This window comes from Amphiprion ocellaris, chromosome 6 (genome assembly GCF_022539595.1).
Source record: "Amphiprion ocellaris isolate individual 3 ecotype Okinawa chromosome 6, ASM2253959v1, whole genome shotgun sequence".
Taxonomy (NCBI): domain Eukaryota; kingdom Metazoa; phylum Chordata; class Actinopteri; family Pomacentridae; genus Amphiprion; species Amphiprion ocellaris.
Window position 1 is genome coordinate 16,170,194 of NC_072771.1, and position 13,290 is coordinate 16,183,483.

Consider the following 13,290-nt stretch of genomic DNA (forward strand, 5'->3'; position numbering starts at 1 on the left):
AAAAATAAACCTTCTCTTTTACAATTTTCTGCTGCAAATTCATCAGTCATAGGTAATAAACTATCAAAGGCTTGATTGACTCAGCTTACACATCAATGGTAGCATGTTTACTCCATGTTTTATTTGTTGTTTGCTAACCTTACTCTAATCACAGTAACAGGGTTGTTAATTCATGTTAATATTAGCTTTTTGTCAGCAGTAGAAGCTAGATATTTAGCTAGCTGTTACTGCTGACCAAGAGGACAAACTGACTGATGAAAAAAATTAAAAAGAATTAGTTTTATCCTGATAATATGATGTCGAGTGAGACATTCAATCAAGGCTGACAATGTTATGAAAATATGAAAAATAGGAGAAGACATGCTTTTGCTCTACCCGTTTGTTTTGGAAAACTGATGATGTTAATTCCAGCGTTTCATCTGATTCAGTTTTCTTCTACCAGCTAAAAGTTTATGCTAACAGGGTTGTTGTAGGACACAGGTTCAATATTTATGAATAAATATTGAACGTCTTTCAATAATATGTGAATAATTACCTATTATTTCTGAATAATGTGTAATAATTTTTTTTAAATATTATGTTGATTAAAAAATGTTCCCATAATTACAAGAGATATCAATGACAAAAATTTTACCAAAAAAAAAAAAAGGATTTAAATTCAATTTTAGCTGTTTTATTTGAGATTCAATTTGGTTATCATGGGGTTGGGACAAGAGAAAAATGGCATTTTAGGGGGAACTCCAGATTTATTTAGTATTTTTTAAAAAACATTTTCATACATTCTTTTCTCCTGTTTTTTTTTTTTTTTTTTTTTTTTTTTTTTTAGATTTGGTCTCAGGACAAGTACATTTACAGAACAACTGCGTGTTTTAGTATTTTGGTACATGGATTATTTGAAATTTGATGGGTGGGATGTAAAATGTCCTCCAATTCTGGAATGATCCTTTTATCTCCAGCTGCCCAAATGTGTGCCTCGCCACTGGCCCCATATGAATATGAATTTCTCTTTTGGGCAATCATGTTGTCAGTCAGCTGTTGTATGAGCTGTCAAATCCTGTTTGCATCCGTCACAGCTCCACTAAATCTTTGTCGTTCCTTGAAGAACATCCTTGTCCCGCTGAATCCTTCCGTCATATGACTCAGTATATTGTTCCAGGGGTCCCACAGGGGTCAGCTGAGAGGGGCCCATGGGTGCATCCAGCTCAATAACACCACCCCCTTGTTACACCTATTCTTTTTGAGGGTCCCATCATTGTGGCTTTAAAGACTTTGATCCTGATTTGACCCTATTTTAGGCAATGATTCAGCCTTTGTTTAGGGCAGCAGGACACTTGAGCTGCTCTCTAATACTCATTCCCCCTGGCTCGACTACATCAGGATGGGCCCCGCTGCATATTTTCCTAGAGGTTTTAATTATGATTGACCGATGCCCTTAATTTAATGTATCATCCCCGAAGCCACTAATCTGTGTAGTCAGATCTTGAGCTCTCCAAGCAATGCTAATAAATGGCATTTATTTCCACCACATGTGCTCAACATGGCTGTCTTTCCTGCTCTTATGCAGATTTAGAAATTATGTGCGTGACAAAAATCACAAAACGAGAATCACATTTGAACCTTGATGATGCTTTTAGAGTGCTACAAGCAGTAAAGAGCAGTGATTCCTTGCTCTTTTAAGAGGTGCTGCTAAGTATAGACATGCAAGAGATCAATATTTTTTATTAAAACACTGCAAATGTTTCTCCTCTCCAATCTGACTCACCAGGGTGATGCCATTAACTCGTTGTGGGGGCAACTATCAAATGAATGAAAGTGAACAGAAGTTCTCAACGTGTGCTAAAGAAGAGGAAACTCACATCTGATATATTGTTAAAATTGAATAACGATTATGATTTACACACATTGACACCACAGTGCAGCAAATTAATACATAATTCTTGTTTTTTTTGCCTTTTAGGGATATTTATTCTTTTTCAGATACACAAGTATCATGAAGTATCATCTTGCAATGTATCAAGTATGGCAGAATTGCTGTAGTACGATACCATTGTTATCATGGTTGTAATGTATTGTGATGGGATCATATCATGACTTACTTTATGATTTCCACTCCTAATTGAAGCACAATGCTTTTACACATAAAGTTCGGTTTATATATTTACATATATTTATGATCTATATGTAAACTGATCATTGACTTATTCTCACATTAATAAGGATAAGTCCTTAGCAATGCTATGTGGCTAAGGACTTCTGATGTCATTGGGGGTATCTTGTTTTTTTGCTAGACACAAAGCATACATTATGGTATGAATAACAAAGGCATGTAGGAGACAGACAGGGTCTACTGACACAAATTTATTGATTGCATTTTGAGAAGTGTACAGTCATGGCTGAAAATATTGGCACCCCTGGAATTTTTCCAGGAAATACACAATTTCTCCCAGAAATTGTTGCAATTACAAATGTTTTTGGTATACACGGGTTTATTTCCTTCATGTGCATTGGAAAAACACAAAAAAGCAGAAGAAAAAAGTCAAAATTGACATTTTACACAAAACTCAAAAAATGGGCTGGACAAAATTGTTGGCATCCTTTTTAAACTGTGGGTAAATAATTTTATTTCAAGAATGTGATGCTCGTTTAAACTCACCCGTGGCAAGTAACAGGTGCTGGCAATATAGAAATCACACCTGAAGGCAGTTAGAATGTATAAAAGTTGACTCAGCCTTTGTGTTGTGGCCTATGTGTGTCACACAAAGCATGGAGAAGAGAAAGAAGAGCCCAGAAGTGTCTGAGGACTTCAGAAGTAAAATTGTGGAAAAAAATATGAACAATCTCAAGATTACAGCACCATCTCCAGAGATCTTGAAGTTTCTTTGTCCACTGTGCGTAATAGTATCAAGAAGTTTATAACCCATGTAATTGTAGCTAATCTCCCTGGATGGGGACGGAACAGAAAAACTGACCAAAGAATGCAACACAGGATAGTTTGGATTGTGAATAAACATCCTCAGTTAACTTCTACACAGATCCAGGCTGTCCTGCAGACTCAGGGTGGAAAAGTGTACGCTTGGACCATACGTCATCATCTGAATGAGAAGAAGCTCTATGGCAGGAGACAGAAGAGAACCCCACTGCTGACAAAGAGACATGAAAAAGCCAGACTGGAGTTTGCAAAAATGTACCTGAGTAAACCTCAGTCCTTCTAGGAGAACGATTTGTGGACAGATGAGACTGAGGTAGAGCTTTTTGGGAAAGAAAGTCATTCTATTGTTTACAGAAAACTGAATGAGGCCTACAAAGAAAAGAACACAGTACTTACAGTCAAACATGATGGAGGTTCAAAGATGTTTTGGGCTTGCTTTGCTGCCTCTGGCACTGGGTGCCTTGACGGTGTGCAAGGAATCATGAAATCTGGAGACGATCAAAATATTTTGGGTCGCAATGTAGGATCTAGTGTCAGAAAGCTGGGTCTGTGTCAGAGGTGATGAGTGTTCCAGGAGGACAATGACCCAAAACATACCTCAAATAGCACCAAGAAATGGTTGGACAGAAAGTGCTGGAGAGTTCTGAAGTGGCCAACAATGAGTCCAGATCTAAATCCCATTGAACACCTATGGAGAGATCTCAAAATTGCTGTTGCAAGAAGGCACCCTTCAAATTTGAGAGACCTGGAGCAGTCTGCAAACAAAGAGTGGTCCAAAATTCCATTTGAGAGGTGTAAGAAGCTTGTTGATGGTTATAGGAAACAATTGGTTTCAGTTATTTCTTCCAAAGGGTGTGCAACCAAATATTGAGTTGAGGGTGCCAACAATTTTGTCCGGTCCATTTTTTGAGTTTTGTGTAAAATTATGTAAAGTTTGGCTTTTTTGTTCTGCTTTTTTTATGTTTTTCCAGTGCACATGAAGGAAATAAACCCGTGTATAGCAAAAACATTTGTAGTTGCAATAATTTCTGGGAGAAATGGTGTATTTTCTGGAAAAATTCCAGGGGTGCCAATATTTTCGTCCATGACTGTATAGTCCAGCAATTCTGGATCTTAATCCCTACACAAAATTTTACTTAAAATCTGTTTGAGGCGTTGATTAAACCCTCAAAAACTTATCTTTGTTTATCAGTGTTACGTATTTAATTATTGTTATTATTGTTAACGTGAAAAGAATCTCTTTATGCCTTTAAATGGATTTGAGGTAACTGTATACTGTGGCTTTCTTTAAGAGTATCTGTGAATCTCTATAATCCACTTGCTGCAGCTTGAGCACTACAACTCACCTACAACTTTGTTCAAACATTGTTAAACTACTCTTTATTTCACAGTGATAAGCTATAATACTGGAATAATTCATTCTTGCATGTTTGAACTTGGAAACGACTTCTGAAGAAGAGCATTGACACAGAGAGTTCCACCCTGCAAGATGACAGGATTAGTTCCTTTGGTTTGTTGTGTATGAAACCCTAGAAGCCCAACTCCGTGTACATTGGACTTCCAAGTCAAAAGGCAATGGCATTTACTACTTATTATACTCATGGTTAGGGATATTATCTTTTTTGCCCATGACCGATATGCTGATATTGTCCAACTCTCAATTTCTGATTCTGATATCAACCGATACCAATATATGTGGGCTTGGAAATAGTTTCAAACCACAGACATATTGTTAGTCACTTTGCTTTCTATCCCTAATTTATGGATAATTTGAACATTTTTCTGCCTCCAAAAGTATTTAAAATATTTTTTATCCTGTTGATTTTCTCATGTTGTTGCTTTATAAGGACACCACATGCTAATCTGTTGGTATAGAAGTTTTAGCTAGCTAGTTAACTTTCAACTTCATGTCCTTTTTGACAACATGTTTTAAAGCCAGTGAAGTTAATAGTTAATAAACATCAATACATAGCAGTAACACATTAAAATAACATTGGAAAAAAATTTGCATTGTCAACATAGCATGTAGATCACGCATAGCAACAAGACTCTGCAGCAAACTGTTACAGTTTCTTGTGCCCCTGTGGCTTTAGGGTTAAGCTGCTGGTGATTTTTAAAAAACTTTTATTGCACCTCTTAACCCTAAACTAACAAATCAAGGCAAAAACATTCCCCAAATAATGAAAAAACACATTGCTGCACTAAGTTTGATCATGTGCACCTGCAACCACTTACACTTTAAAGGTTTACGAGCAACCAAAGTTTGGGGACTGCTGCAATAGAAGACATGTATTTATCCGTTTTTTTCTTTTACTATCCACCCATAAAAAGGCATCTAAAAATGCATTTGCTGATAAAGACAAAGCTGAGTTACCAACTTATAATTGCAGCATACATCAGAGTCTGTGTATGGAGCTCCTATCATTAAAAGGACTGCAGCTACCCATAAAAACACATGACATCACCTCCTTTTTCCACTGTGGCTATCTCTCTGCTGTTAGTGTTTCTGCAGGCTCCGTTTCACCTGTCGTTGAGGAATAACGGCAGTGTGTGATTTGATTTGCTGCTGTGTATACAGACAAGCCATCCCCTTTATTGTGCAAAAACAATTGGAGGCAAGCGTGGCGGGTAGTGTGAGTGTATCCCTCCCAGCAAAGTCAAAATGAAACCTATAAGCCTCTGGCTGAGGGATAAAAATATGAACAAGCTCCAGCTGATATTGCAGAAAACAACCCCCATCCAGTGACACTGATATGCGCATAAAAAGTGGAAGAAGCCCTTTGTGATCTGCAACAAACAGAGATGTAATTGTCCTCTTCCACTGTAAATCAGCTCTGTCCACTGAATAAACTCCCCTCGTTGGGGTGGCTCTGAACATGGGAGATCCAGAACAGGATAGCAGTGATTCGATTTAGACACAATCATAGCAGCAGCAGCAGCAGCAGCAGGCCACAGGCTCCTTTGACAGTGCTTTATCAGTGTGGCCCAGCAACAGGAGTGCACGCTGGATTAGCTGAGGTACCACAGAAGGGTATTCGCAGTGGAGAAGCTACTGTCACTGATGCTGCCAGCTTGGACCCGTGCTCCTGGGTGAAGGCTCAGGCATCTCAATCGGTTTGAGGATGCCTGCAGAATAAGCCAAATAGACTGTGACACGGTTACTGAGCATGGCAACGCTGTCGGCTGAGCCAATCACACAGAGCCCCGAGTCAGGGCTGAATGCTGCTTGAATCTGTAAACAGATCACTCTCATCTTCACTTTGGCAAGCCTGGCAGATTGTTATCAGGGTGAAATGGAAGGTTATAGAGGACTACAAAGACAAACTCAAGAGTTTCATTGGGAAGGAGGCACCCTTCGCTAGAAACATCTAGTTTAAAAAATGATTGATTGAACCTCAACAAATTCAGATTTTTATAAAGAATTTAATGTGCTGTACAAAGTGAAAGCTGTGCTCATATTCTGAGCACAAACACATTTCTGGCGGTTTCTGGACTCTGTCGGGGTTGTCTCCGATCCTGTTTGTGATATTCATGGATGAAGTATTAAGGTGCAGCCAGTGTGAGTAGGATATCGGGCTTGAGGACCTCAGAGTCATGTCGGTGCTTTTTGTGAATGACGTGGTTCTTTTGACTTCATCCGACCGTGACCTTCAATGCTCACCGGGGCATTTTGCAGCCAAATGTGAAGCAGCTTGGTATGAGGTCTTGGTTCTCTGCTGGAACTCAGTGTATTTCTCTCTCTGGGTTCAGGGTGAGTTGATGCAGCAAACAAGAAGTTTATAGTACTTCGGGATCTTGTTCATTAACTGACAGTAAATTGGAGCTTGAGATGGACAGATGGACTGGTGCAGCATCAACGGTAGTGCAGAAATTGTACCAGACTGTCATGGTGAAGAGAGAGCTGAGCCAGATGGAAAAGCTTTTGATTTACCATTCGGTCTACATTATAACCCTCATCTATAGTCATAAGCTTTTGCTAGTGACCAAAAGGATGAGATAGTGGATACAAGTGGCTGAAATGAGTTTCCTCTGTATCATAGTGGAGTGATGGCTCCACAGGGATCATTAATAGGAACCAGCCAATTCAGATGCTTCCTGGGTGGCTTCCTTTGGAGGTTTCCTGGGCCCATCCAATTAGGAAGGGATCCTGAATTAGCCCTAGAACTTGCTGGAGGGACTACATATCTCATCTGGCATGGGAACACCTCAGAATCCACCACTGGGAAATGGGAAACATTGCTGGGGAGAGGGACTTAAGGAATGCCATGTGAAGCCTGCTTCTACCACCAGCCAACTTTGAATAAGCGGAAGAGAACGAATGGATGGTTGTGCAGTTTTCTGTTTGAATTTGAAACCTTATTGCTTCATTTCTAATGTTCCTAAGAGTTCAAATGCATAATAGGTATGGAAGAAATGTCCCTTCCTCACTCTATGCATGTATTTTTCTTCCTGTAACTTTCAAAAACATGTCCAAATGCAGTGCATGCTTATTATCCAGGCAGCACTGCATCATTAGCGTCACACCTGAAAACCAAAGATGATACATCGCCACTCATTTAGGTTGGTCATTCTAAACAAGCTGTCATTCCTGTTGACACTCACAGAGAGTCAGCTGAATGTCCAGCTCCTGTCTTTTTTTTCTCAAATACTTTCCATCAGTTGGTGAAAAACTATAAACCAAAGGTAAGTACACTTTCTTGAAAGCATTTAATGAAAAACTATACAATTTGTTTGATCCCCATTTTGAAAATGTTGGTGTCTTGAGTAGAGTACTCGTCTCTGAGCTGAAAGATTTTGTGTGATTATAAGTTGTTATTGATTTTCCCACACAGGAAAATGGTTGGGAAGTCCCTGATTGCTGGTCTGGTGGTCCTTCTGGTGGCTGCAGTGAGCTTGTTCCTGGGGGTGTTTATGGGCCTGGGGAAGAAAAACCCGCCTCTCCCTTCAGACCACTTCTACTCAAAGGCGGCTGTGGCTGCTGATGCTGGAAAGTGTTCAGAAGTGGGGAGGTAAGATGACGTACGGTGCATGTTTTGCACTGCATGTGTGCTTTCCAGTTGTGAAGTGCGTTCTTGTGTTTCCAGGGACATTCTGAAGAAAAATGGCTCAGCCGTGGACGCCTCCATCGCTGCCTTGCTATGTGTCGGCCTTTTAAACGCTCACAGCATGGGCATCGGAGGAGGGCTCTTCTTTGTCATCTATAATGCTTCCACAGGTGAGTGTCCATCATTAGTTTAAAATTATCAACCCAGCCAGTGGAGAAGAGACCGATCAATCATTCCCTACTTTCTGCTCAACAGGGAAGGTGGAAACCATCGATGCGAGGGAGACGGCACCCATGAACGCCACCGAAGACATGTTTGGCAACAACACCAAGCTTTCTCGTACAGGTAGCAACTACCTGTGAGCTGTTGGAGTATTTCCCAGGCAGAGATTTATCTAACTGACATCAGATTTTATTGTGTTCTGTAAATCTGTTGCAACCACTGTGACTTGACTCAAATGTTATATTAGAGATAGGGAGGGATTTAGAGAGGATAGATATTCTCATCTTTAATATTCTCTCATCTCATCCTTAAAAACTTTTTTATATCTTCCCTTGCACCTGCTTCTGGCTCAATAAAAATAAAATCCTACATCTAGATGTGCAGAATATTATCTGCAGATTTGTGTCTGACTTAGTATGTGGGTTCTCCATTCAGACAAGGGATAGAAAAAAGGGAGCTTGTGAAATGCAAATAATGTACGAATGTTTCTGCATTACAGGTGGATTATCAATCGCTATTCCAGGGGAAATCCGTGGTTATGAGATGGCACACAAAAGGCATGGCCGGCTGCCATGGAAGGAGCTGTTTGAACCTAGCATTGCTTTGGCTCGTGACGGCTTTCCCATAGGAAAAGCTTTGGCTCATGCCCTCTTCAAGAGCAAAGATTCGATTCAAGGAGACGCCAACATGTGGTGAGGGTGATTCTCATATTATTACTTAAATAATTTATCTAGCCATTTGTAATGTAAGCTCAAATAAACATATATTTTAGGATATGCTCACTATCCTTCATGCTGGTGGTTAAATATAGTTGATACTACTCTCAGTTCAACCTGTTAGACATGAAGTTACAGACTGGACTTACCAGTACTTCTCATGTTAAACACATTCTCACCACGAGGTTCCAGGAAATTATTTAGCTCATAAGAACATTTAAAACCACAAGTCATCGTTTTCACCCTTTGGATTTTGTACAGCCTAAATGAACAATCTTAAGGTTGGACTTAATGTTCTTTAGAAGTCTGTAGATTTTATATTTCTAACTGTGGTCATGGTCATATGAGTTGTTTCTGCATGATTCCAGGCGTAATGCTAAATTAAAGATCCCATAATAGACTCTTTCTTAACATGTTCATCTAACTCTAACTTATCTATAGGATGTGTATATCCAATTTCAGCTCAAAACACAGCACAGGTTGTTCAGTGTTAGTGGCAGCTGAGAGTAAGAAGAGGTTGTGACATCACACCAGACCTAAACAGCTCATTCAGAGACACACCTTCTGATCTATGGAGAAAGGAACAAAATAGGCAAATGTCTTTACTCATTCCCACGTGTCTCTAGATGCACTGGTGACACAAAATTGTGTTAAAAAACATAAAAACTAGATTTTACACAATATGGCCTCTTTTAGCTAAGCCTCTACTGAATATAACTTCCATGGTTGTATTCCAAAAGTGATAATTTGACATTAAGATGGCGTCCTTTCATTTGTGTTGCTATCGCTAGAGTCGACTGCTCAATTCACTATGTGAAAAACTAATTTGGTTTAATACATTTTTGTATGAGTTAAAATAGACGTCTTTTGGTGGAATCTAAAGGTTTCATTTCTACACATCCACTTTGTTCCTATAATACAGTGCTTTCCTATTGAGCACAGTTTCTCCTATGATGTCACAGCTAAAGGGTGCACTATATTCAGGCATTCTTTAATTTTCCGACATGCTTTAACACCTTTACTTCCCGTTTTTGTTCTTTTTCTTTTCATTTCTTTCAGTGAGGTATTTTGTGACTCCCAAAAAAACATCCTGAAAGAAAACGATATTGTCAGGTTTCCAAAGCTGGCCGACACGTACCAAAGAATAGCTGACGAGGGGCCTGATGTGTTTTATAATGGGACGATGGCTCAGAGCATTGTTGAGGACATCCAGGCGGCAGGTGTTGTGCTCTTTTCTCATCCACTGTTGTCTGTAGATATAGTACAATAAATGATTTGTGAATATGTTTAAAACTAAGGTGTAGATTACAGAACTCAAGTTAAGACGTGGAGCTAGAAATACCACAATAAATGACAAATGGTACTGTGAACATAATTCCTTATTTTAAATTCACTGCGACACTCCTGTACTCATTCCAGGCGGCATTATCACCCTGGATGATTTGTCAGAGTACCAGCCTGTGCTGAATGAGAACCCTCTCAAGCTGAACGTTGGGGAATACACCATGCACGTCCCAGACGCCCCCTCCAGTGGCCCTGTGCTGGCACTCATACTGAACATAGTGGATGGTGAGCAGCCTCGCTGAGTGCTTGTGCAGCCATGCAGAAGAAAGGATGTCAGGTTTCCCAGGTCGTCCCTGGAATGTTTCTCCGCCTGTTTTGGAAGCAGAAAACAGAGCCTGCTCGCCAAATGTATCTTACCAAAGGCACTCCATCTGTTCAGGCAGAGGATCTTTAAGTCTTGTTTGAAATAAAAAGTGGCATCTTCAATTGCAAATAATATTTCATGTGTTTGTATAGGACTCTGATGAAACATGTGACCACAGATTCATATCCGTTGGAAGGTTTTATGGTGACTTATAGTTTAATGACCTGACCTTGACTTTTAGCACAATGATTGAGAGTCCTCATTACACAATTAGACCGATAAAATGAGAATCCTCCTTCACTCCAGATGTGTATCCTGTGGATATTTTGCAGGATACAACTTCACCGACACAAGTGTCTCTACATCAGAGAAAAAGACTCTAACATACCATCGCATTGTGGAGGCTTTTCGTTTTGCTTATGCCAAGAGAAGCAGACTGGGAGACCCACGTTATCTCAACATTACTGATGTAAGAGCTCGTGCTATTATCCTTCAGAGTTTCTGGAGCATTTTCAGCATCATTCTACTCATCATACCCACAACTGTCTCCTGCTTGATACTGTAGGGGCAGCTTGGGGTGAAATGTCTTATCCAAGGGCATGTAATCATCAGCCCTTTCTGTATTTTCTTCTCTTTACCTGACTTGTTTTGCTCTCCTCAGCTAATCCAAAACATGACCTCAGACTACTTTGCTGATGGCATAAGGAGTAAAATTACAGATGACACCACTCACCCAGACAGCTACTACGAACCTGACTACTTCGTCCCGGACAACCACGGGACGGCTCACCTGTCAGTCATAGCGGAGGATGGAAGTGCTGTGGCAGCCACCAGCACCATTAATCTGTAGTAAGAGTCCTGCATCATGATTTAGATCTGCTGTTTGGTTTGTTAAACAGGCATCGTAAAGGTCAGATTTGTATTTTGATTAATTTCCTGCAGAGTAAAGCACCCTTTTTAAATTTTATTTCCTCAGCTTTGGTTCTAAAGTGATGTCTCGATCGACTGGAATCATTTTCAACGATGAGATGGATGACTTCAGCTCTCCATACATGACCAATGGCTTTGGAATCCCTCCATCACCCAACAACTTCATCCAACCAGGTGTGGCCAAACTGAATTATCACACTTGAGTTACTCCAAACCTCTGTTTAGGCTATAACTTGGATAGATAATGGTGTTTTTGCATCTCAATTTAACCACAAAGAGGGTGTTAGATGACCCTTCCTCTGGTGAGGATGACTCTGATGTCATGTTTCTATCAATCTTTCTCTGGTTCCTGCAATTGTAGCTCAGACAGAGTATCATCCTCCTCAATTTTATAAGCTTAAATCCAGCCTCACACCGTGCATATCTGTTGTTCTTTGGTTTGTTTACAGTCATTTGTCAAATGAATGTTTACCAAAACGTACCAAGGTGCCATTAAACCACAAGGTAGAAAGTCAACATTGGTCCGTTAAGCAGTTGTTGCCACATTCTGTTCATCTGTTGCAGGCAAGAGACCCCTGTCTTCCATGTGTCCTACTATCATCTTTGACAAAGAAAACAGAGTGAAAATGGTTGTAGGAGCGTCTGGAGGTACAAAAATCACCACAGCCACCGCCTTAGTAAGTCTGATTCACTCACATTGCATCTCTATCCTTTAGAGTCACACTCATCTATGTGAAACTTGTCATGCTACATTTTGTGACTAAAAACAGGTCATCCTGAACTCCTTGTTCTTCAACTACGACCTAAAGAAGGCTGTGACGGAGCCGCGAGTTCACAATCAGCTTAATCCAAATATGACGGTGGTGGAGCAGGGCTTTGAGAGGGTGAGTCATGCTTGTTCCATTTGAATATGAACTGCAAAGGATAACATGGTGGTGGTGGGAAAAGTATTCAGATTCAATACGAAAGTAAAAGTATTAATACTACACTATGCTGCACTCAAAGCCTTACTTATTAAAAGCATCATCAGCAAAAATTACTTCAAGAATCAAAGATAAGTGGTTCCTCTTAGTGTTTTACTATTATATATGATGTCTTTGGAGTATTGCTGTTGATGCATTTTATATGTGCCTTCCGCAATTTAGTGCTGTGGATGTTAAAGGCTGAGCTAATTTTGACACTTTATATACTATTGCGTAGTTTTAGCTAAAACAATGAGTTTTTTTTTTTTTTATTCTGTCCTATGGGAATAGTATAGTTCTAAAAAGCCACCTATTCATGAGCTCAGAAAATCATTCCCCTTTTCAGCTTTGTGATGTTTTTCAGTTAATAGAAGAGGGATTTCAAAAATATTTCCTATATTCTGAGTAGAAAACCGTTGTCACCCATAAAGGAGTACTGAATCTTTCCGTGTATCAGAAAAAAATCGAATTCAAAATCACAGAATTTAAAGATACATAAGTTGTCACCGAACAGAAAAGATATTAAAATATGGAATCTTAGAAATTACTCAAAACTGTCGCACAAATGTAGTGGAGCAAACAAGTGCAGTACAAGTACCTCAAATCTGACTAAATGTACTTAATTTGATTTTAATTTAATAAATCATTTAATTTTATGTCAGTATAAAAATCCATTTGAAATTTGAAAATTGTATCAAATATCCAGATGCACCAACAAAGACTGTTAAAAAACAGACCGCAGTATTGCCCTGAATTAGGAATGAAACGTAAACGAGACTCAGATTTTACAGCCATACTAACACCTCCATGGGCCGATATTTAAGCACAGCTGTTTGCA

General features: G+C 39.6%; 1 protein-coding gene across 1 annotated transcript in view; it reads left to right on the top strand.

Annotated features, from left to right (window-relative positions):
* Positions 1–13,290, top strand: part of ggt1a (gamma-glutamyltransferase 1a) — a 28,233-nt gene that overhangs the window by 12,820 nt on the left and 2,123 nt on the right. Inside the window, exons 2-12 of the mRNA XM_055011502.1 lie at positions 7,762–7,938; positions 8,014–8,144; positions 8,230–8,319; positions 8,696–8,888; positions 9,972–10,132; positions 10,332–10,481; positions 10,893–11,029; positions 11,222–11,409; positions 11,537–11,664; positions 12,055–12,167; positions 12,261–12,374. Of these exons, the coding sequence (XP_054867477.1) occupies positions 7,766–7,938; positions 8,014–8,144; positions 8,230–8,319; positions 8,696–8,888; positions 9,972–10,132; positions 10,332–10,481; positions 10,893–11,029; positions 11,222–11,409; positions 11,537–11,664; positions 12,055–12,167; positions 12,261–12,374 (1,578 nt within the window). The 5' untranslated portion in view covers positions 7,762–7,765. The remainder of the gene's footprint in view (positions 1–7,761; positions 7,939–8,013; positions 8,145–8,229; positions 8,320–8,695; positions 8,889–9,971; positions 10,133–10,331; positions 10,482–10,892; positions 11,030–11,221; positions 11,410–11,536; positions 11,665–12,054; positions 12,168–12,260; positions 12,375–13,290) is intronic.